This window comes from Ranitomeya imitator, chromosome 2 (genome assembly GCF_032444005.1).
Source record: "Ranitomeya imitator isolate aRanImi1 chromosome 2, aRanImi1.pri, whole genome shotgun sequence".
Taxonomy (NCBI): Eukaryota; Metazoa; Chordata; class Amphibia; order Anura; family Dendrobatidae; genus Ranitomeya; species Ranitomeya imitator.
Genome location: NC_091283.1, coordinates 468,434,286 through 468,458,985, shown reverse-complemented (window position 1 = coordinate 468,458,985; position 24,700 = coordinate 468,434,286). Strand labels below are relative to the sequence as shown.

Sequence of the window (24,700 nt, the reverse complement as noted above, 5' to 3'; positions counted from 1 at the left end):
TATTTTTGCATCGCTTTATTCTGAGGACTATAACCTTTTTATTTTTTCGCTGATGATGCTGTATGGTGGCTCGTTTTTTGCGGGACAAGATGACGTTTTCAGCGGTACCATGGTTATTTATATCTGTCTTTTTGATCGCGTGTTATTCCACTTTTTGTTCGGCGTGAGCGCGGCCGATCGCTATGATATACTATCCCGTCGAGGGTCAGATAGGCCCAGGGCACCTCGACGGGATAGTACGTCTAAGGTCAGAGAGGGGTTAAACCCAAACCTTTTTATTTTCACAGGAGAAAATTATCAACAAAATTCGTTGTACAATATCTCCTGAGTACGCCGATACCACAAATGTGGGGGAAAACTACTGTTTGGGCGCACGGCAGAGCTCAAAAGGGGCACCGTTTGACTTTTTGACTGCTATGTTGCATTTGGAGAGCCCTTGATGTGCCTAAACAGTGAAACACCCCCCCCCCCCCCACAAGGCAAGTAACCCAATTTTGGAAACTAGACCCCTCAAGGATTTTACCCATGGGTCTAGTGAGCATTTTGGACCCACAGGTACGACACAGAATTTGATAACATCCTATTGAGTACATCATTTCCCAAGGGTGGTAGACAATAATGACTGATTGCTGGTGTACTAATATCAATTAACAGTGACTTATATACCTGAACTACCCACATTTATTTGTTATATAATGTTGGTATACCTGTGCAAGATTTGTCCTAATATTTTATGTACTGCTGTCTGTATTGCTGTTGTAATACCGTAATCCCCCCCCCTCCCCCCCCCCCGGGATCAATAAAGTGTATCGTATCATCAGTGTTGAGCGCAAGTGCTCCTTACTCCAGTTTGCATTGGGTGCTCGGGTATGCACCGATTATTGCTGGTGCTCGAGAGACAAGTCCCGAAACTCGAGTCCCTGGCCCCCGCATGTTTTGCGGCTGCTAAACCCCCAAATAACATGCGAGGATCCGCCATACTCCGTGCGTACCCGAGCACCAGATGCAAACTTGAGTAGCGAGTACTTGAGCTCAATACTAGCCATCATACCATCGTCATTTACACAAACCTAACCCCAACTGCAAAGAATGGAACAATTATTTTATTTTATAATTTTTATGTAACTAAGGGGATTATTAAAGGGGGATTTGATTAATTTTTTTTTCTTTTGATCACTGTGGCACTAAGCCTGTTGCAAGAGAGTCTAAGAATGAGATACAGCGGTTTGTCAATTCATTCCTTCAGTATGAATGCCATGTGAGCTAGGGGATTTGTCAATGTTCAATATGCTCAGACTTAGGCATATTTCTTATTGTGTTAAACGAGGTAGTAGTGGTAGTAGTTCCTTAAACATGCCCCATATGTTCGGCATCCCCATTTACCACATTGTGGTCCTAGTCTACTTGATTAAGCTCTTGTCTTAATTTGTTGGATCAGCTTTCCTAAAGTTCCAGGTTTTTGCATTTCCCATTTTGAATGTTTGATTGAAAATGACATTGAAACTTGCCATACTATGGTCACTGCATCCCAAATGCTCCACGATCTGTAGATCTGAAATTATATGGTCTATGTGACAGAACCAGATCCAGCAGATTATCTCCCCTGGTTGGTTCATCTACCAGCTGAGAGAGAGAATTGTCCTCAATTGCGGATAATAACTTGTAGCTTTTAGCACAAACAGAAGATTCTATGTCCAGTTGAATGTCTGGCTAGATAAAATCCCCCTTAATAAGGACCCTATTATGACATTTTCATTTATTTTTCCTATTTTAACTCTTAACCTAGAACGGTTGAAATTAACAATACTGATGCGGAGGGGAGGCTGGTGCTGGCTGACGGGGTGTCTTATGCCTGCAAGGACCTAAATGCAGATATCATTCTGGATATGGCGACTTTGACGGGTGCTCAGGTGAGACGGGTGGGTTTACATATTCTTCTTCTGGTTGTATTTGCAGTAAGGCATCCATTTTAATACTAGGATGGACTTAAGCTTTGGTTTTTTTTTCTCTTTTTTTTCAGGGCATTGCTACTGGCAAATATCACGCTGCAATACTAACCAATAGTGAGGAATGGGAGATGGCCTGTGTGAAGGCTGGCCGTAAGTGTGGAGATCTGGTTCACCCACTGGTTTACTGTCCAGAGCTGCACTTTAATGAGTTTTCTTCTGCTGTGGCTGATATGAAGAACTCTGTGGCGGTGAGTGGAGGAGAATGATGGGGTGTTGCACTCCTTTTCTCACTGTTTTCTCATTATACTATCTTACATCTACAGTATAAGGGGCTGACGCTGATAATTTTCTGAACTCTTTTAGGACCGGGAGAATGCCCAGAGCTCATGTGCTGGCCTCTTTATTGCATCTCACCTTGGTTTTGACTGGCCTGGAGTTTGGGTGCATGTTGATCTAGCGTCCCCTGTTCATGCGGTGAGTACTTACCAACCTTCAATGGATAGGTACATGTTGAAGAGTTGGTGGAAAGTCCACACTTTGGTTTATAATTTCTACAGCCTTCTTTATAAATTGCAGATCTTGGAAAATGTTGCGCATGTCATCCACTAAAATGAGCGGCATTTCATTAAAACTGGTAAAAATGGAAAATGGAGCCACTTAATTTCCCCCTCACTAACATAAGCTCTTACTGTGGATGTTGTCCATGATTTTTAGTGGACTATTGCCTATATATACTATTGCCTTGTACCGGCCAGTGTGATCACCTACAGAAGAGTAACCAAAAGTTGAAACCAGCCCCTTCCATCATACTTGGAGTGGAGTTTGGTGACATGACGAGTGGAGAAATGTCAGGAATTCAGTGGAATGGGAAGTTGGATGACTGTCCATAAGGCCGGTTTCACACGTCAGTGGCTCCGGTACGTGAGGTGACAGTTTCCTCACGTACCGGAGACACTGACTCACGTAGACACATTAAAATCAATGTGTCTCTGCACATGTCAGCGTGTTTTCACGGACCGTGTGTCCGTTTGGAAAACACGCAGACATGTCAGTGTTCGTGGGAGCGCACGGATCACACGGACCCATTAAAGTCAATGGGTCCATGTAAAACACGTACCGCACACGGATGTTGTCCGTGTGCAATCTGTGTGCCGTGCAGGAGACAGCGCTACTGTAAGCGCTGTCCCCCCCGCGTGTGGTGCTGAAGCCCCATTCATTTCTTTTCTCCAGCAGCGTTCGCTGGAAAGAAGGAATGAATAATCTTTTTTTTTTTTTTTTTGTTTTTAAAATAAAGTTGCCGGTATTGCTGGCATTAAAATACTTACCCAGCTCCCTCGGCGCTTACATCCTCTCAGCGTCGCTGCTTGTCCTGTATGAGCGGTCACGTGGTGCCGCACATTACAGTGATGAATATGCGGCTCCACCTCCCATAGGGGTGGAGCCGCATATTCATTACTGTAATAAGCGGCACCACGTGACTGCTCATACAAGAAGAGCTGAGAGGATGTAAGCGCCGAGGGAGCTGGGTAAGTATTTTAAGGCCAGCGACGGGCACATAGGGGGTGGGAGGGGGCAGATTACAGGCAACTTTATTTTAAAAACAAAAAAAAATAAAAATAAAAGACTATTCATTCCTTCTTTCCAACGAACGCTGCTGGGAAGAAGGGATGAATACCGGCTTCAGCACCGCACGCAGGGGACAGCGCTTAACTGTAGCGCTGTCTCCTGCACGGTCCGTGTGGTCCTCAGTCGGCACACGGCTGCCGCACGTGTGCCACACTGATGTGCTCCGTAAGCACACGGATAATTCCGGTACCGATTTTTTCCGGTACCAGAATTATCTGGACATGTGGGACAGGCCTAAGAGAGTACATTGGTCTTCCATGGGCAAAGATCAAAAGTCAATGTTCAGTTGAAAACCTTTTTAAATCTTTTCAAGTGGGTGAAGTATGCAGCCATCCACTTGTTAATATATATTCATTTAATTGCTGTATGTCGATTTTTAGATTTTTTATTAACATGATGTTTTTGTGCACATTACATGACCTTTTCTGAGCCGATACGTGGCACAGAACCTCTTTTGGTCCGAGAACAATATTGTCAGATTGAACAAACCCCAGATTTAAATATTAGGGGGTATTACATTCAGAAACATTTATTGCGGCTAGTTCCATTTTTAGGACTCCCATGTATCAGGAGGTTACAGATCCCCTTTCTCCCCACTAACTGCAATTCGGACAGAAAGAAACCACGCATGCTGCACGCCATTGTATTTTTTCTCTTCTCCCATAAACTGTGATGAATATAACAAAGGAAAGGAGAGGGTGCTCCATGTGAAAGTCACCCCAAACACCGTGAATGGTGGAGGGAGAGGTAACACACTCGCCTCCGATGGTTGCACAAACCAGGCACAACATTGAGTGAGCGCTTGGAAGCCGACAATTCTGGAGCTTCAGCACCATCTTCCCGCCCATGGCTTACAGCGCAGGAAATCAAAGATTACGGTCTCTTGACCTGACTTGTTTCCTGTGTCTGAACATGTCGCTCTAAGAAATCTGACCACAGCTCCCATAATTTCTCCTAGGATGAATATAACAGCACTCGCACATAGCTGTAGCCACGTCTCCCTCTTGTCGACTCCTTTCTGTGCTGTACAGGAGCCAGGACATCTGTATTTCACCACTATATGTGCAGTCCAGAGATTGAAACACCGTGCACTCTTATACTCATCCCTGCTCTGGTGCTAAGCACAACTCCTCCTCACTCCGGAGAAGAGCGTCTGTGGTCAGATGGTTGGAGGTCGCACAGAACGGTTTCACAGGACGCCCATGGGCAGCAGGTTGTGCACCGCTGGAACAAGCCATTGTGCTGGCAGTGTGCATTTCTGAGGCATATTGGCACATATGTTTTATTATATACACTGTATTTATTGCATTGCCTCAGTACAATAAAGTGGAGTAGCTAAAACTCTACCTAACCAAGATCTTCATCATTCTCCATATTCACACATGTATTCTGATCTGTCTGCAGGGCGAGAGAGCCACCGGCTTTGGCGTTGCATTACTCCTGTCTCTGTTTGGCCGTGCTTCGGAGGACCCTTTACTAAACATGGTTTCTCCGCTGGGAGATGATGAAGTCGTTGAGACTCCTGAGAGAGACACCAAAAGGAGACGTCTGGTGTGACCACTACGTGATTACATGATTGCGCTGATCTGATCTGGGCACAAGGGTTTCCCGTCACTATACTGACTATTTATATACCTGGCACTTGATAATGGTATACAGTGCCTTGAAAAGTATTTATACTTTTCAAAAAAATTTTCACGTTACACGCACAAACTTATATGTATTTTATTGGGATTTTATGTGATAAACCAACACAAAGTGACAAAAATTTGTGAAACGTAAAAGAAATGATACATGGTTTTCTAAATATTTTAAAAATATAAATCTGAAAATAGTGACGTGGATTTGTATTCAGTGCCCTGTAGTCTGATACCCCTAAATAAAATCCTGAGTGACCAATTGCTTCCAGAAGTCACATAATTAGTAAATTGAGTCCACTTGTGTAATGTGCAAATAGTCATTATATTGTGGTACTATGTTAGCCAGAAAAAAACAATGTAAATACTTTTATGCCCAAAAACCCAAAGTATTCAAAGAGTCTCCTTTGTCAGGCAAGTACAGCTCTGGCAAAAATTAAGAGACCACTGCAAAATGTTCAGTTTGTCTGATTTTTCTCTTTATAGGTATATTTTTTAGTAAGATGTAAATTGTTCTTTTAGTATATAAACTTCTGACAACACGTCTCCGAATTTCCAAGCAATGAATTTTGTATTTTTTTTTTCAGAAAAGGAGAAATGGTCAAAATAAAAACAAAAAAAACAATTCTATCAGGCCTCAAATAATTAATACAAAGAAAACAAGTTTATAATCATTTAGAAACAACAATACTAATGTTTTACCTCAGGAAGAGTTCAGAAATCAATATTTTGTGGAATAACCATGATTTTTAATCACAGCTTTCATGCGTCTTGGCATTCTTTCCACCAGTATTTCACATTGCATCTGGCCCCAAAATGTAAGCAGTTCTTCTTTGTTTGATGGCTTGTGACTGTCCATCATCCTCTTGATTACATTCCAGAGGTTTTCAATGGGGTTCAGGTCTGGAGATTGGGCTGCCCATGACGGGGTTTTGATGTGGTGGTCTCTTAATTTTTGACAGAGCTGTAGATAAATGAATTACTGTGACAAGATGGTAAGAGATGTTACAACAGGCTATTTGTGGATGGGGTGATGCCTTCTAAAGTCCACTTGCGTGTGATTTATTCTCAGTGTAACTACAGCTGTTCTGTGAAGGCCTCAGAGGTTTATTTAAGAGCATTACGAATCAAATTGCACCATGAATACCAAGTAACACACCAGACAGGTCAGGAATAAAGTTGTGGAGAAGACTATAGCAGGGTTAGGTTATAAAAACAAATAACTCAAGCTCTGAACATCTCACAGAGCACTGTTCAATTCATCATGGAAAAATGGAACGAGTATGGCACAACTGCTAACCAAGACATGACCGTCCACCTAAACTGACATCCCAAGCAAGGAGAGCACTGATTAGACAAGCAGGCAAGGGGCCAATGGTCACTCGGGAAGAACTGCAGAATTCCACAGTTCATGTGTGAATATCTATCTATAAGACAACTATTAGGCCACGTTCAGTATTTTAAATCAGTAATTTGTAATCCAAAATTGGGTGAAAAATGCAGAATTGGAGCACATGTTTCTATTATTCTTCTTCCTCTGATTGTTCCACTCCTGATTTTGGCTTACAAATACTGCTATAAAATACTGAACTTGTGAACGTGGCCTTAGATGTATATTCTACAACTCTGGCCTTAATGGAAGAGTGACAAGAGGAAAGCCATTTTTGAAAGCAAGCCATAAGAAGACCCATTTGTAAAAAGCCATGTATGGGACACAACTAGTTTGTGGAAGAAGGTGTTTTGTTATGATGAGACTAAAGTAGAATTTTTGGGGCTAAATACAAAACGCTATGTATGGTGGAAAACGAACACTGCACATCACTCTAAAAATACCATCCTCACCGTCAGACATGGTGGGTGCATCATGCAGCGGGGATGCTTTTCTTCAGGGACAGGAAAGATGTATGGGGCTAAATGCAGGGCAATCCTGGAAGGAAACCTATTAGAGGCTGAAAAAGACTTGAGACTGAGGTGTAAAGTTCACCTACCAGCAGGACAACGACCCTAAACATACTGCCAGAGCTACAATATAATGGTTTAGATCAAAGCATATTCATGTGTGTAAATGGCCCAGTCACAGTCAAGAAGTAAACCCATTGACAATTTGTGCCAAGACTTGAATATTGTTTGCAGACTTCTTCATCCAATCTCACTGAGCTAGAGCGAGTTTGCAAAGACAAATGGGCAAATATGTTAGCCTTGAGTGATGAGCGACTATACTCGTTACTCAAGATTTCCCGAGCATGCTCGGGTGATCTCCGAGTATTTGGATGTGCTCGGAGATTTAGTTTCTGTCTCTGTAGCTGAATGATTTACATCTGTTAGCCAGCATATGTACATGTGGGGGTTGCCTGTTAGGAAATCCCCACATGTATTCAAGCTGGCTAATAGCTGCAAATCATTCAGCTACAGAGACCGAAACTAAATCTCCGAGCACATCCAAATACTCGGAGACCACCAGAGCATGCTCAGGAAATCTCGAGTAACGAGTATACTCGCTCATCACTATTAGCCTCCTAAATGTGCAAAGCTGGTAGAGACATACCCCCAAAAGACTTATAGCAGTAATTGCAGCGAAAGGTGATCCTGCACGTCAAACAAATATCAGATTTATATTTTTAAACAATTTAGAAAGCCATGTCATTTACTTTACACTTAACAAATACTTGCTACTTTGTGTTATATTAAATAAAATCCCAAGAAAATATATTAAAGTTTGTAGGTGTAATCTAAAAAAAAAAAAAAAAAAGGCCTAAAACTTCACTGGGTATGAATACTTTTTCACGGCACGGTATGTGGATGGTGCCCGCTGGAGTTGGTGTTCTGATGCTTTTCAGCACGGTACATGAGACTTGGAAGTCACTGGTGATTATCGCCTTTCTAGAAAGCACTGCTCCTTCCACTCTCCATGTATTTTTGGCCAACTCCTCCACCAGGTGATGTTTTATGTCTGTCTTTCTACACGACTTTGCAGTTTTTATTAAAACTCTCCATATGTGTCTTGGCTTTTGTCGTCAGTGCTTGGTTTGCTCTTAATCCAGGTTTAGTAACCTTTTATACTGCCTTCCATTTTGCTGTATTGGCGATTTTACTTGGCAGTATAGGTTGAGTCCTATATGTTGGTGACCTGATGTCACCTTTGGGTCATCAATGAACGCCTATCATATCTTTTATAAACTAGTATGGTTTATTCAGGGTCTTATACAAAGTAAAGGTAACAGCAGAATCATCAGTATAACATCAGCCTTCTCCATAGACACTTTCAGATACCTGATTCTACCTGAAATGTCCGCGGTTAGCTCACTCGTCATGTCGTTCTCTTGTCCATTTGATCATAGTTTCAGGAGAACGGTACAGGAAGATTAATTTAGCAAACAACTGCTCCTCCAAGTCTAAGTCTCCAGTTTCTCTGACTAGAAAAATGTCTGTGCAGAGCTTCAGAATCCGGTCAACGTTGGGTAACTCCTCAAACATGATAGACCGTGAGATGCCATTGAAGAATTCTCGGATGAATTTGCCAATGACCAAGACAACGGACATATAGAGACCCACAATGCTGCAAATTCAGAAAAAAAATGAGAAAGCAATAATTAACTGCTAGGGTATTCAACTATTTTGTCATGTCTGTGACATGGGGGCTTTTTCAGGAGTCTCTAATGCAGGTTATACTTATAGTTAACAGTTCGGGTCCTGTAATCGGACTTTCATCAGAACAGTACAAAATACATAAAGGGACAATAATAAGTCACAATATATACATATTTACATATACAAAAATTGTCATTCGAAGGAGATTTTATACAGTGCAGGATACAATTATACATTCATTGATTGGTGTTTCTTCCTTATTTTTTTAAGGAACAGTAATTTTCCATACACTTTGATATCAGAAACAAGATTTTCTATTTAACTTTAAAGGATATCTGAAAAAAGGAGTGATCCTTTAAACTTAAATAGAAATTCTTGTTTCTGATATCAAAGTATATGGAAAATTACTGTTCCTTAACCTCTTCCCGACCTTGGAAGTATGCAAGTACTTACCGACCTGGACGTATGGATACGTTATGGTAATTTTGCACAGCCTCTGTACGTGTGTGATTTGCCATTATGCCCGATGTCGGACTCCCTCCCTTTGATGTGGGCTCCGGCACTGAGCCCACATCTTTCTGGCACATGTAATCTGTTTTGAAGAGCTGACATGTGCTTCTAACAGCTGCGGGTGGAATCGCGATACACTCGCGGCTGTTAACTAGTTAAATGCCGCTGTCAATCTCTGACAGCGGCATTTAACACACTTCTGCGCCAGAAATCTCGCCCATCGGCGTCCGTGTCACAGGACCGTGGGTCGCTGATGGGTTGGCATGACAACCAGAGGTCTCCAGTAGCGGTTGTCATTGCTGGATTGCTGTGAGTGCCACCAGGTGGTCGGCGCTCATACCAAGTGAGCAATTCTACATATAGGTGATCTGATCATCGCCTGTATGTAGCAGAGCCAGGTTATGGCAGTTTCTGGTCTCCCATGGAGACTATTGAAGCACGCCAAAAGTTTAAAAAATATATATATATAAAAGTTCAAATCACCCCCCTTTCACCCCATTCAAAATAAAACAAAAAACCTAACAAATTTCAATCGCTAAACGGTGTAATGAGAAAAAAGTAAAAACGCCAGAATTAAGTTTATATGGTCGCTGAAACATTGCATTAAAATATCATAATGGGAGATCATAAGATGATCGTAATGACCTGGAGAATCATAATGGCAGGTCAGTTTTAGCATTTAGTGAGCATGGTAAAAAAAAAAAAAACAGCTGTGGGATTGCGCTTTTTTTTGTAATTTCATTGCACTTGATGCGTGGATTTTTTTTCCGTGTTTCCAGTACACAATATGTTAAAACCAATGGTGTCGTTCAAACTCATCCCGCAAAAAACAAGCCCTCACATGGCCACATTGACCGAATAAACAAAAAAAGTTATGGCTCTGGGAAAAAGGGGAGCAAAAATCTATAATGAAAATACCTCTGGGGGTTAAAGGGTTAACCCGCTAAATGCTGCAATCAATATCGATCCCAGCATTTAGAAGGCAGGCTTATGGATCCCCCTCTGCTCTCCAATTGGCACTTGGGCCATCATCATGACGACATCTAAGTCGCTAGAGCTAGAAAGCTTGTTACACCATGCTCAGAGCGTGGTGTATCAAGCGTGTATGTCAGTGCAGCACTGACCATTTATAAAGCATAGCCATGCTCGTGGATTGCTGTGTTTTATAAGCAAAAAAGTGAAAAAAAAAATAGTAAAAATGTTTAAAAAATATATATACATATATATATACTGTATATATACATATATATTGTACATATAAATAAATATTTTTGTGAAAAAAAAAAAAGTACATATGTTTGGTATCGCTGCATCCGGAATGACCTGACCTATAAAACTGTCCCACTAGTTAAACCTCTTCAGTGAAGACTGTATAAAAAATAAATAAATTATGCTTTATCATCATAACGACGAACAAAGGGAGAAATAAAACTCAATTAAAAAAATGAATGTAAATAAAAATGTTAGCCCTGAAAATTTCATGTTGTCCTGCAAAAACAAGCCATCATACAGCTCCATCAGCGGAAAAATAAAAAATGTATCGCTCTCAGAATAAAGCGATGCAAAAATAATTTTTTCTAAAAAAGTTCTTATTGTCTAATAGCGCCGAAACATAAAAAGATTATATAAATGTGGTATCGCTGTAATTGTACAAAGCCGAAGAATAATGCTGCCTTGTCAATTTTACTGCATTAAAAAAAAAAGCGCTGGTTTTTGTTTGACATTTGGAATCTGCGCACTATTTAAATGGTACTTTTACTGCCTTTGCTACACTTGTGGTCTTTCCTGATGAAGAAGTCTTTTGTACTTTGAAACGCATAGAATAAACCACTATCCATTTGACAATCTGGGATACACATCTCATCATTGATCAGCAAGCACGGAAATCATTCACAAACCTCCCCTTTCTTTCCTGGATATCATTTGGTCATTTACTGGCCATGAATCTGCTGCATCTGATGTTCGTTTTTACATGCTTTATAGATACTCCTAAAAGGTGAGTGTAAATTTAATTTTATCGCCTGCCATACTGAGACCCTATGTTGCACTGATCTCTCCTACAGCTCTGCAACAATTTTTTTTTTTATTTTCACAGCTCAATGTTATAAACTTCTGTGAAGCACCTTGGGGTTCAAGGTGCGCACCACACAAATAGATATATTCATTGAGGGGTCTAGTTTCCACTGTTTAGACACATCAAGGGCTCTCCAAGCGTAACTTGGTGTCCACTAATGATTCCAGACAATTTTGCGCTCAAAAGGTCAAACGGTGCTCTTTCCCTTTCCAGCCCTGGCGTGCATCCAAACAGTAGTTTGCCCCCATATATGGGGTATTTGCATGCTCAGGAGAAATTTTGGTGTTCACGTTTTCCTGTTATCCTTGTGAAAATAAAGAAATTTTGGTCTAAAGTAACATTTTTGTGAAAAAAAAGTTAAACATTCATTTTTTTCCTTCCACATTGCTTCAGTTCCTGTGAAGCACCCCGAAGGCTTAATAAACTTTTTGAATGTAGTTTTGAGTACGTTGAGGGGTGTAATTTTTAGAATGGTGTCACTTTTGGATATTTTCTGTCATATTGGCCCCTCAAAGTCACTTTAAATGTGATGAGGTCCCTAAAAAAAAAAGAAAGTTTTGTAAATTTTGTTGGAAAAATGAAAATTTGCTGATCAACTTTTAACCCTTCTGACTTCTTAACAAAAAAAATGATGTTTAAAAAATCGTGCTGGTGTAAAGTAGACATATGGGAAAGGTTATTAAATATTTTGTGTGACATAAGTCTCTGGTTTAAGGGCTTAAAAATTTCATTTTGAAAATTGCTACATTTTTACCAAATTTCCAATTTTTCCACAAATAAACGCAAGTCAAATAGAACAAATTTTACCACCATCATGAAGTGTAATATGTCATGAAAAAAACCAATCTCAAAATCAGTGGGATCCCTTCAAGCATTCTAGAGCTATCACATAAAGTAACACTGGTCAGAATTGTAAAATTTTACCTGGTCATGAAGGTGAAAACAGGTTTTGGGGGTAAAGGAGTTAAATAAAAATGCGGAAGAAACAGTACCTAACAATGAATGTATAATCGTTGTATCCTGCATTGTATAAAATCTTCGAATTACATAATTTTTGTATATGTAAATATGTATATATTATCACTTATTATAGTCCCTTTTTTTATGCATTTTGTCCAGTTCTGATGAAGGTCCAATTACAGGGCCAAAACGTTAACTAAGGATTGCAATCTATTGTGACCTTCTTTTTATTTTTAATTGACAGCTCTGGCTTAACAGCTGCCAAAGGAAAGTGGAAAAAATTCACATGTTGCGTTTTTACTGTTTTTTTTTTTTTTTTGCTGCAGCCAAAACTTGCTCTCTTGGCCGCAAAACGCTGGGTTCCAAATGCCAGTTTTTGACCCTTTTTTTGCAGCGCTTTCGGTGGGGATTACATGTGTGCTTGACTACAGTAAATGTTTAATAAAGTTGGATTTATTCACCAAAAACACAGCAAAAAACACAGTTGCTTTTTTTTTGCAGCTTTTTATTTTCACTTTCTCATTGGTTTTTGGGGAAAGAATTGACGTTGCAGATTTCAAAAATACTGCAATTACAAAATTCAGTCAAGGAAAAAAAACAAACGTGGTACTGTTAAAAAAACAAGTTTTATTTTTGCAAAAAACAAATGCAGCAGAAAAACACACTGCATATGAATATACCAGAGATGCACCAAACTGAAATGAATGCCGGCTAAGAGCTGAAGGTAGACTTACAATTATAATCTAACCTCAAATTCTGATAGGTGAAATAAGTATTGAACTTGTCTCCAATTTTCTAAGTAAATATTTTTCTAAAGGGGCTATTGACAGAAAATTCTCACCAGAAGTCTGTAACAATCCATCCAATCCACAAAGGCAAAGAAATCAATACATAGATGTCCATAAATTAATTTATGTGTAATGAGAAATGACACAGGGAACATGTATTGAACACACTTACTGAAATGTAATTAATACTTCGTACAGAAGCATTTGTTAGAGATGACAGCTTCAAAACGCCTCCTATATGAAGAAACTAGTCGCATGCATTGCTCAGGTTTGATTTTGGTAGACTCTTCCACACAACCACTCTTCAAATCCTGAATGACTCATGCGGGCTCCTTCTGTGAGCTCTGAGCTTTAGTTCCTTCCATAAATTTCCTATCTGATTCAGGTCTGGTGATTGGCTCGGCTATTCTCACAGCGATATTTTCTTTCACTGAAATCAATTGAGCGTTTCCTTGTCTGTCTGTTTGGGAGAATTATCTTGCTGAAATGTTCACCTTCGTTTCATCTTCATCATTCTGGTAGACGGCAGCAGATTTTTATCAAGAATGTCTCCGTACATTTGTCCATTCATCCTTCCATCAATTATATGAAGTTTACCGGTGCCATATACTGAAAAACAGCCCCACACCATGATGCTCCCACCTCCAAACGTCACTGTTGTATGGTGATTTTGGCATGATATGCAGTTCCTTTTGGCTTCCAAACATGGTGTGTATTGTGGCAAACATTTCCAAAGAGATACATTTTGGTCTCATCTGGCCATACTATATTCCCCCAGTATTCCACAGGCGTGTCTAAATGTTGAGCAAACTTGAAACGCGCTTGAATATACGTTTTGTTCAGCAATGGAGTCTTGTGTGGTGAGCGTGCATACAGGTTATGGAGGTTGGTGCGTTACTTATAGTTTTCTTTGAAACAATTGTACCTGATGATTCCAGGTCTTTCTATAGCACTCCACAGGGGGTCATTGGCTCTTGGACAACTCTTCTGACAATTCTTTTGATACTTCTGCCTGAAATATTGAGGGGAGTACCTGATTGTAACCGGTTTATGGTGAAATGATGTTCTTTCCCCTTCTGGATTATGAGCCCAAGAGTGCTCGCTAGTATCTTCAGTATTTTAGGAATTCGGCTGCTGTCACACTAGCAGTATTTGGTCAGTATTTTACATCAGTATGTGTAAGCCAAAACCAGGAGTGGGTGATAAATGCAGAAGTGGTGCATATGTTTCTATTATTCTTTTCCTCTAATTGTTCCACTCCTGGTTTTGGCTTACAAATACTGATGTAAAATACTGACCAAATACTGCTAGTGTGACGGCAGCCTTCTTCTGTAACCAATGCCATCAGTATGGTTTGCAACAATAAGGTTATGAAGGTCGTGAGACAGCTCACTGATTTTAACCATCATGAGATGTTTCTTGTGTGGCACCTTGGTAATGAGACACCTTTTTATAGACCATCAGTTAAACCAGCTGATATTTTTCACTAAGTGGCAGGATTGCTTTCTAATTACTGATAGACTTCAGCTGGTGTCAAGACTTTCCATGGCTTTTTGCACCTCTCATTCTTCATGTTTTCAATGCTTTTTCCCTGTGTCATTTCTCATTATTACGCATAACTTAATTTATTGACATCTACGTATTGATTTTTTTTTTGCCATTGTGGATTGGATGGGTTGTTGCTGACATTTGGTGAGCATTTCATGTCAATAGCACTTTTAGAAGTATATTTACTTAGAAAATTGGTGACATGTTCAATACTTATTTGACATGCTGTATCAATCTTCCTCCATTTTTTTGTCGCAACCACCTTTTGATTGTCCTGTGGACGGTTAGGATGGCAGAGAATTAAGAGTTGGCCAAACACGGTCAAGATGAATTCCTTACAAGCCTGTAAGTGAGATGGAAATGGTCAAGAGCGCTGTCCATATATTTCCTATACCCTGTACCTACTCTCGCCTTCTAGAAGAGTAAGAACTGGAGACTTGCATATTAATGACAATGTCCATTTGTAACGTATGCACATTTTACAGCTGATTAAGGCAATTTTTGCAGTGGAAAATATGCATTGTGTATATACATGACCTTAGATTGTATGTAATGTCTATTTCATAGAGTATATTGCTCCAGTTGTCAATCTCATGACATATCCAGCAGTGTATTCAGATAGGATAATGACATAGGGTATTATGAAGACAGCTTACCCATATCCAGCTAGAAATCCCAGACTCTGAGGACTGGCTTTATCATTGTATATAACAAGCTCGATGTTCTTGCTGCAGCCGGCCGGACCGCAAGCCGGGTTCCACTCCTGAATCAACCACCACTCTGTCACTTGGTTCGATGTGTTGTTCACAGACAGCTGCTGTAGTTTTAGGGTTAAATTACGGAAGAAAGCGTATTTCTGAATGTCTTCTGCCTTGTCTGAAAATTCTGGAAAATTATGAAAGTAAGGTATAAGCAATTCTGATTGTTTTTTGGGGTAACTTTACACCCCTATCAAATCTGCATCAAAATCATCATATAGGACTTGCAGGTTTGTTGAGGTTGGCTGGTAAGCTAACGTGTATAAGGGTCTCCCAAGTCTCACCAGATAGATGATGTTGGGGGAGAGAGGGATCCAGCTCAATGGGTTTCCAATAGCCGATTCTATACTCTGGGAGATAAGAAGAAGCCAAAGGAGTCTGAACGCAGGTCTCTCAAGGGGAAGACAGGAGTATTTCCGAGTATGGGGCAATCGGGGGAGAAAGCTTTTGGCTGACAGCTATCTAGTGTGTATGGAGGGCTGAGGAGGATTGACATTTGCACTATTATTGGGTAGTTCTTACCTGTCTGAAGCCGATGAGCAATTTTTGCTTCAGGCCCTGAATTTGCTCTGAGGTGTTTTGGCAAAATATTCTTCAGCATGCTAATGAAAATATAAATACAAAGATTATTAATTAACCCTGTGTAGCGAAATATGTATAGGTATATATTTGTGACTAGCAGTAATTTAACATCTGTCCTGAGACTGCAGGTCTCACAGGAGTCACAGCATATGTTACCGTGAGAAAGCAATCTACTGTCTCCAATCTCATCAGGGGGCCTCGCTAAGAACCAAGAAGGGGAAGCGTTTCACACATTCTGTCTCTTTTGACGAGAGATGTCAATTACAGCCTGACACTATCTATCTGTGAGAAACTTACACAGAGAATTTAAGAGGAAATAATATATTCATTAGTGGAGTGTTCACGGTCCAGTCACAAACAAGCAATTATAAATTTAACATGAGAGGCTGGTATAGAAATTTGACCTCCAGGGTAACTCTATAAATTAGACCTACACACAAAGGGAGGGGGGGGGGGTGTTCACAGATTGAGGGGCAGCCAAGCTGATGTGTTCCAGTCCATGTTCATCCCCCCCCTAGGGAGCAGAAAGCAGAGTACAAAGATAGATATTTTCTGTAAGTTTTCTCACGTTTATTTTTATAACTGCTTTGCATATTTGTATGTCACTTTTTATTACCATATTCCTATACCCTTTTTTATTGTAAGCACTGTACCTTTTATATTAAAGTATAAGACTTAATAAGCTGAACCTTGCATGTTCTAAAGAATCCACAGCCTTAAACTGTGTGAGCCTTATGATTTGTAGACAGTAGTAATATTTCCGGGACTCATCGCCCGTGTGTTCGGTGAGTGGTGACAGCATGTATTAGTGGGTGTGTGGCCTGGGTCGGTGTGTGATTTATGCTCCCATTAGAGCATAGGACAGAGGTTGAATGCTGGAGTGAGAGGGGAGATAGATTAACCCTTGCAGGCACAACCCCAAGTTGCGTGCTGAGAAGTGGGTACGTGACACCATGTTTCCTGTTTGTAAAGTTACATTCTTGTATCTAAATGGAACATCATTGTAACAATCTATGCATCAAGAGTTTAAAAAAAAAATACAGTTTTGTATCTACAGATCCTAGATGCGTCTCCATAGTTACAAATTGTCTCCCCACCACCTTTACCTATCTTCTTGCTATCCTACCTTATGGTATGAGTGGGCTGATGGGAACAAGTTTACTGAATTAAAGGCATTTTGTCAGCACAACATGACTTTTCAAACCAAGCACAACGGCTCTGGGCATGTTGGTCATATCCAAACAGTTCAGTTTCCTCGTTCTTACTTTCCATTCCTCTCCACCTTCCTCATACTTCATTGACAGCTCTGGCTTTACAGAAACCATAGGTGGGTGAAGATAGATGCTAACAGCACACTGAGTGCGATTGGTTTGAACAGTCATTTTCTGCTGACAGACTCATTTTAAACTATGTGTCATTGCTCGGTTTCGGGAACTCGATCCGGTGACCTCTTGCCGCGTGGTCAGTTCCCCTCTCTTGTCACAACCTGCTCGGTCTGTGTCCAACTGCTGATAGTTCTCTTGTCTTTCCTTTGCTTGGTTTGCTTCTATTCAGGTGTCTCTCGCTTCATCATTTGGTTCTGTCCTATCACATCTTGGGGGTGGCTAATTATACTCACCTTTCACTGTCCTTCTTTGCTGTCTATACTTCCAGATTGATGGATGTTTGGAGTTCCAGCTCCTTAGCTAGGGATTATTTTTCCTGGTTTATCTCTGTGTTGCTCTTCCTGCAGTTTGTTTCTGAGACTTTCTCCCCAGCACTCTTCCCTTTCTTTTACATCTAGGGTCTGGAGATTCCCACATGTTTCATTTATTTTTGGTTCTACTTATTTTCCTCCGTCTTTCCTGTGTCACTGTGTGGACACGTTTTTAGGCCTGTGCCTCATCCTCAGATTTATGTGTATTTTATTTTGTAGTTAACTGTTTTAGTGTTCAGTTGAATGTATAGATAGGGTGCAGTTAAGGACATTCAGGGTCAGTCAATGTCAAGTGGGGGTGCCATTACGTTTACTTAGGGTCAGGCAGGGACAAGTCGGGATCAGATTAGAAACTTTACTAGTCTGAACAGGGACCTGTTTGCAGGTGTTGTGTCTTTCCTGGTTTGTACATTACCAGTGTGAGTGTGATTAGAGTCATAACACATGGGGTTTGGCATCATTGAGTCAGTGTGACATTCGCTATGCTATGGGCACAAGTTTATAACCCAACTTTGCAGTATGATTGAGATTTTTAATGCTGCTAGTTGGAGATAGTAGACTCACAATCAAGCCAAAATGTCCAGCCTTAATATCAATGCTATAATGGGGCAATGAGACTTTTGTTTCTTCCTTGCTAAGAAAATAGTTTTCCACTTAGTGCAAGCAAGGTTGTGGCCTCCTTTTCTCTGAGCCCGGCATTACGTTTATATAGATTCCCACGGCAAGGTGTCCATAGTTGGGTCCCGATTCTGCTCGGCCCTTGATCACAGTGAGGTAATTTTTTAGTACCCCATGTTATGTATATGCACCATTGCTTTTTACTTACTTACAGCAGGGTATATGTTCATTTTGTTTCTGTCTTAGGTTTTGTTTGTTAAGAAAATGGCCTGCAGAGTATTATTATTACATGCACTATAGCAATCTAAAAAAAATAGTGAACATAATTTTTAACAGTTTCCTTTCAACTAAATCTACTGTGTAAGACTGAGATTGTAGTTAGGCAGAAGCCTTATGTAAAATACCCACATTGGCTCCCTTCTTTCTCCTTTCAGCATCTGGACTATTTGGTCGCGGGTTTCTGTATCTTCATAGCATACTGTGTGCTTCCCAAAACTCTCTGCACTCTTTACGATGGATGCATTCCTGGAACAGACGAAGTCACGGGCATCAGAGTATACCCAGCCATCAGCTTGTACCATCGGCCTGCTTCTCCAGGCACCGGCTACCTATGCTAACGTACCTGAGGATACTCCAGTGAATATCAAAGTATATCTGAGCAGATTCTGACAGTTCCTCTATCATGGCTTCACGGCTGGCCGGGCTTATGGTCCAGAGCAGGCTGGCATTACTCTTTATCTTGGCAGTCACAATGTCCTCGGGCATGTAATTAACAATGAACTGCATTGCAGACTGTGTAGGAGAAAAGAGCAGAAAATTAAGTTATCCAGGCATCTGATATTACTTCTGATATAGGCTATATGTAAGGTCCAAAACTGGAATATAAAGGCATCTACACATTAGGTAAAAGTAGGTTGAACCTGCTGATTTCAGAGTAATCGGCCAGACATCTAATGTGTATGGGTCCTCCTGACTTCCCGCAATAGAAGATGTCAAGGGAAAGTAGGATCTGCCCTGTTGAATTTCAGTGGCCTATTCTTCTAGAGAACATGGGAGAACTTGGCCGAGCGTTCCTGTGTATGGGGGAGGCGGGGGTGACAGCTAACGGCCACCAGATATATAATGTGTATGGAAAACTTCATGCGTATCTGATCTTCTGTATATGGTCAGAGACCAGTGCTTCTTGGTGATAGCTGAATATTCGGACTGATCGTATTGTGACACATATGGCTAATATAGACACTTAGGCTGATATCGACACCAATGTGTTTATCTTATAAAAGGGCAAAAAAAAAGCCATATATATACTCACAGGATGTAGTGCGTATCTGTATGTCAGTTCATCATAAGTGGACTGAGAATAGGGGGCCAGGTTTTGCTGCTGAGCACTCATGGTGAACAGGGGCTGAAAGAAAAAGGTAATATCTCCTTATTGAGGCCTAACTGGAGTGTAGCTAATGTCTATGTGACGCATATATCCTGTTATCAGATAATACTGTAGATAACAGGACCATGCAATTAAACCAGGAGAACATTACCAATATTAAGGGTATGTGCACACGTTGCAGATTTGGCTGCAGATCTGCAGCGGATTTGACCCTGCGGATCCGCAGCAGTTTTCCATGCTTTGTGCAGCACCATGTAAACCTATGGAAATCAAATCCGCAGTGCACATGCTGCAGAAAATTCCATGCAGAAACGCAGCAGTTTATTTTCCGCAGCATGTCAATTCTTTGTGCGGATTCCGCAGCGTTTTACACCTATTCAATAATAGGAATCCGCAGGTGTAAAAACGCAGGCGAAATCCACACAAAATCCACAGAAAACCCGCAGGTAAAACGCAGGTCATTTTACCTGAAAATTCTGCAGAATCTGCGATGAAACATCCGCAATGGAATCCGTAACGTGTGCATATACCCTCATTGAATTGACTGGGATATATCGCAGGCATGAATAAACTGGCTATTGTGTAGCAGCATTGGACTAGGATAGTTCAGGCCTCCATATTAAATATTATAATTTCAGATGTCAGGTTTTCTTTTTATCTTTACAAAAAAGTACCAGACTGTCCCAATTCAGTGCTAATGCCCTCCACAGAAACTTATCAGCTCTGCTCTAACTACATGGGACTCCTGCTTTACACATAGAATGGCTCCCACCATACTTGGTTCAGAATGACCATATATTAAATGGCTTTCTATTCGCTTTGGATGCTCGTTCCTCCTGACAGTAATAGTAGACTGCCAGGAGGAGTACAGATATTGATCAGCTCATTGCTAAGCAGCATCCCTTTTGAAACACCTTTAAGACCTAACTCAACTTAGGGGGTACTTACAGTATTAAAACTAATGTCTTAAAAGCAACCTTCCATCTATAAAAACACTTTACCTGAAGATTTAATGATGATCTGCAAATAAATAGCATTTAAATCGTGTCTGGCCGGCTTACTGGCACAGGGGCTACAGGGAGAAAATAAAGTTATATCATCCCTGTAGCCACTCGCTTTCTGTAACCAGGAAGCTATTATAGTCACCGCTCGCTAATACGTCCCCAGCACATTGATTGACAGCCTGGTCCACAGAGTATGTGCAGAGCAGGATGTCAGTCAAGGTACAGGCGGAGTGATTACAGCCACGCTTACTGTATTGTAAGCCGTGACTTTTAGGGTATGTGCGCACTTTGAGTATTTGCCTGCAGCAATTTCTGCAAGGTTTCTGCATCTTTTGACAGCAAAAACGCTGCGAAAATGCACTTTGTGCACATAGCCTTACAGTTCCATGCACCACCTGAATGACTGAAAATGAACGGCTGCAGGGAGGATAAAACTTCTTTTTCCCCCTTTAGCCGCTGATCCAGTCACAGTGCCCAAATATGGTTAAAATGCTATTCACCATTAAATTAACCCTATATCTGCAGGTAAACAGCGTTTTTGTTGCAGAAAGGTTCCCCCATCGCAATAAATTAGCCTCACCGTCAACTGTTTGTGTGCCAGAAAGTCAAATCCATGCCAGCCCATGATTTCATCTATAATATATGCCAATTTTAGCAAATGAGTCGGGCTAAGAAGGCTACACCACTCCCACTAAGATTTACCCACTTTACAAAAAGTTGGCAAGAGTGATGAAAAGTAGCAAAATGGTGTGCACCATAATTTGCTACTCTTTCACTGCAGCTTTCTTGCTTGTAGCCATTAATAAATTCCCATCTTAGTTTTTTCCAATAGTATTCATAACTATGCCCCAAAATTAAACTAATTCTTAGACAATTTAAACAGACTAGACAAGTCTTGAAATACGCCAAATTTATCAAAGTGATTGATGCTGGAGGATAAACTTGGTTCAGCTAGAAATTTACAGCAAAATTTTGTCACGTGGCGCAACTTGTTAAGCCATGCCCCTTTAAATGAAGATGCGCACTCTTGTCAGGCAAGGTGCAGATATGGTCTAAAACGTGAATTACGATTACGTAATTACGATTACAAATATGTGCATACGTTGTTTTCACCCATCATTTACTCCCTTCCTGTCCTCCCACCTTGTAGGGATTTTCTTACTCTTTTTTTGCAGAGTTTATTAATGGTGACCAATATTTAGAATTGAGAGTCCTCAGTGGTTGATACCTTTTAATGGCTAACTGAAAAGATGGCAACAAATTGCAAGCTTTCGAGACTACACAGGTCTCTTCATCAGGCAAAGACAATGGTGACCATAATTTATTATGTCTATTAAAATTTAGTTACATATTGCAGTCTTACTGCTTTTTTTTCCGTAATCATGGCAAAACCGCAGCGTTTTACCCCATTTTAGGAAAAATTGTAACACAAGCAAAGTCACCACTACTGCAACATATGACAAACCCTTCATGTACAGTATATACCTCATGGATACAACAGAAAGAAATCATTGGCAGCTGAGAAGAAGGAGGCATCAGAACATGCAGAATGGAGGATCTGTAATGGAACATCCCTACAACAGGAAAGTCAATAAATAGCTTTGTAAGATTTGGGATCTATCATAAGATATAAGTAATGATAGCCATGCTCATCTACCTCGTAGCCACTGATGCTGATCTGAATAGAAACATCTAGGGGCTGGTTGGTGACTCCCGCCACAGACTTTACCAATGACATAAAGAGCAATGGAAACCAGACAATGCAGATCAAGGCAAAAATAATCACGCCACCCATTCCATATTTCACAATTTTTTTCTTCTTCTGTCCTGGAGGTTCCGGGTATTTCTACAAAATAATGGAAAATCTGTCAAATTTAAAGTCCGCAAGTACAGAAGTCACCAGCAGCTTTTTCCCCTCTTCCCATTGAACACACATGCACGCTTAGCTGAACTGAGTGTACATGTGTATGAGAAGGTCGGGAATGTTTTGGCAGACAGCTATTGAAGATTTATGGCTGCCTCAAGGCACATTCCACTTTGATGTGGATTCCAGTTGACAGACCCCATCAAAATAATCTGAATTGTCCAGAGCACAAGCAATATGTCCTAAGAGTTGTGAAGTGATGTACCCAGGCAGGATCATGGGCCACTCATGATATGTGTTCATGTAAAATATCTTTGTATTATAAATATACTACACTAAGCTTTCCGATAAAGTTATACAAGAGAAATTCACGGAAAAAAATGACAACTATCGGCATATATGGTATTTAGTCCAAAATACCCACCAGAAATGATAGGAGAGTAGTCTAGGCACACAGATTTTTTACCTTCTCTGACTCCCGCCAGCACTTCATAATGAAAATATTAGCATAGATGTCCTCCACACATATCCAACTCGATAAACTAAGTGTGGTATCTGTCCATATCCAATCCATGACAGCCCTCATCTCAGTCAGAAAGGGTACCATGCGGAAACTATGGAAGAAGAGTAAACAGATGCATCATAACTAGTGATGAGCGAATATACTCGTTACTCGAGATTTCTCGAGCACGCTCGGGGGTCCTTTTTTAGTGCTCGGAGATTTAGTTTTTCTTGCTGCAGCTGAATGATTTACATCTGATAGCCAGCATAAGTACATGTGGGGGTTGCCTGGTTGCTAGGGAACCCCCACATGTACTTATGCTGGCTAACAGATGTAAATCATTCAGCTGCAGCAAGAAAAACTCGAGTAACGAGTATATTCGCTCATCACTAATCATAACAACTTATACATAAAAAGACCAAGTAATACAGCCATTTTCTTCACCATATGGGCTATACCAGTGTTTATTATTGTGCGGTACATATTCCCAAAAGGGGATGCCCAGTATTCTCAGTCACCATTCTGGATAGAAGCGGCACAGCAAATAGCTGGAGAGGGAGGAACCGATAATGGATTGCACCAGGGGTGGCAAACTGCATTCCTCGAGGGCTGCAAACAGGTCATGTTTTCAGGATTTCCTTGTACTGCAGAGGTGATAATTTAATCACCTTAACACATCATGATCACAGCACCTTGTGCAATGCTAAGGAAAACTTGAAAACACGCATGGTTTGCGGCCCTCGAGGAATGCAGTTTGACACCCCTGGATTGCACCATACTACATTGCACAGAAATGGGAGCGAGAGTGGTGTAGATGGAGGCAGCAGGGGACGTATGTGAGTGCTATGTGGAGTACAAGGTGCTCTGAAGATGTCGGACCGGAGCGAGAGAGTGTGGGACCGTCACAAGTGGGGTAGTAATGCCAGCAATGGCTTACTACCAGAGAGCAGTGCAGGATTCTACATACTGAGGCTTCAAGGGGACAGGATATAGGGAGTGAGCTCCTTCTTGGAGGCCCCACTGGCAACTATACAACTAAGGGGTCTGTATGCATCTTGGGATCTGACGTCATGGGTAGTGATGGGCGAACCCATAAATGTTTGGGTCCAGTGTGTTTGGCCAAACATCTAAAAAAAAAGTTTGGCTTGGGTATCAGAACAGTGCCTGAGCCCAGACCCCATTCAAATGAATGGGGGGCCTGAACATCCATTGTTTGCCACGCTGTCATCTGCATGACAGGGCAGCAAACACGGGCTCTGATCAGCAGTAAGATCATTACCGCCGGTTACCTCCGATTACAGGTGTCAACTGATGAGATAGTACTACTCCCATCAGCCTACGCCTGTCACAGCGAGAGCAGTCACTGCTGAAGGGAGTATTCATCAGCTGCCACCTCTGCTATAAATAATTAAAAAAAAGATGTGGAGTCTCTTCTATTTTGATAACCATTGCAGGCAAAACTGACCACTTAGCGGTGCTGAACTCAATTTTGACAGCATTGCAGCCAATCACTATGTGAGCACCTTAAAAGACACTACGAGCAGCAGCAGAGACTCTTTTCTGAACCTGGGGAGGATGAGTAAAGCAGGGTTTGTTTTTAAACAAACTG

General features: G+C 41.0%; 2 protein-coding genes across 4 annotated transcripts in view; one reads left to right on the top strand and one right to left on the bottom strand.

Moving 5' to 3' along the window:
• Window positions 1–8,211, top strand: part of NPEPL1 (aminopeptidase like 1) — a 50,132-nt gene extending 41,921 nt beyond the window's left edge. The window contains exons 9-13 of one of the 3 annotated variants that reach the window (XR_011318352.1): window positions 1,787–1,910; window positions 2,021–2,197; window positions 2,313–2,423; window positions 4,980–7,484; window positions 7,666–8,211. Coding sequence is in view for 2 of the 3 variants with exons in the window: in XM_069751233.1 (XP_069607334.1) it covers window positions 1,787–1,919; window positions 2,021–2,197; window positions 2,313–2,423; window positions 4,980–5,132 (574 nt within the window). In the remaining variant the exon portion in view is untranslated. Of the gene's footprint in view, window positions 1–1,786; window positions 1,920–2,020; window positions 2,198–2,312; window positions 2,424–4,979 lie in introns of all 3 variants that reach the window. The other 2 variants (XM_069751234.1, XM_069751233.1) reach the window with 2 other exon arrangements.
• A 169-nt stretch (window positions 8,212–8,380) lies between these two features.
• Window positions 8,381–24,700, bottom strand: part of LOC138666693 (piezo-type mechanosensitive ion channel component 2-like) — a 194,927-nt gene continuing 178,607 nt past the window's right edge. The window contains exons 51-58 of the mRNA XM_069754876.1: window positions 23,056–23,203; window positions 22,383–22,571; window positions 19,647–19,739; window positions 18,957–19,126; window positions 18,743–18,859; window positions 15,961–16,040; window positions 15,337–15,565; window positions 8,381–8,768 (exon numbers count right to left, since the gene is read on the bottom strand). Of these exons, the coding sequence (XP_069610977.1) occupies window positions 8,513–8,768; window positions 15,337–15,565; window positions 15,961–16,040; window positions 18,743–18,859; window positions 18,957–19,126; window positions 19,647–19,739; window positions 22,383–22,571; window positions 23,056–23,203 (1,282 nt within the window). The 3' untranslated portion in view covers window positions 8,381–8,512. The remainder of the gene's footprint in view (window positions 8,769–15,336; window positions 15,566–15,960; window positions 16,041–18,742; window positions 18,860–18,956; window positions 19,127–19,646; window positions 19,740–22,382; window positions 22,572–23,055; window positions 23,204–24,700) is intronic.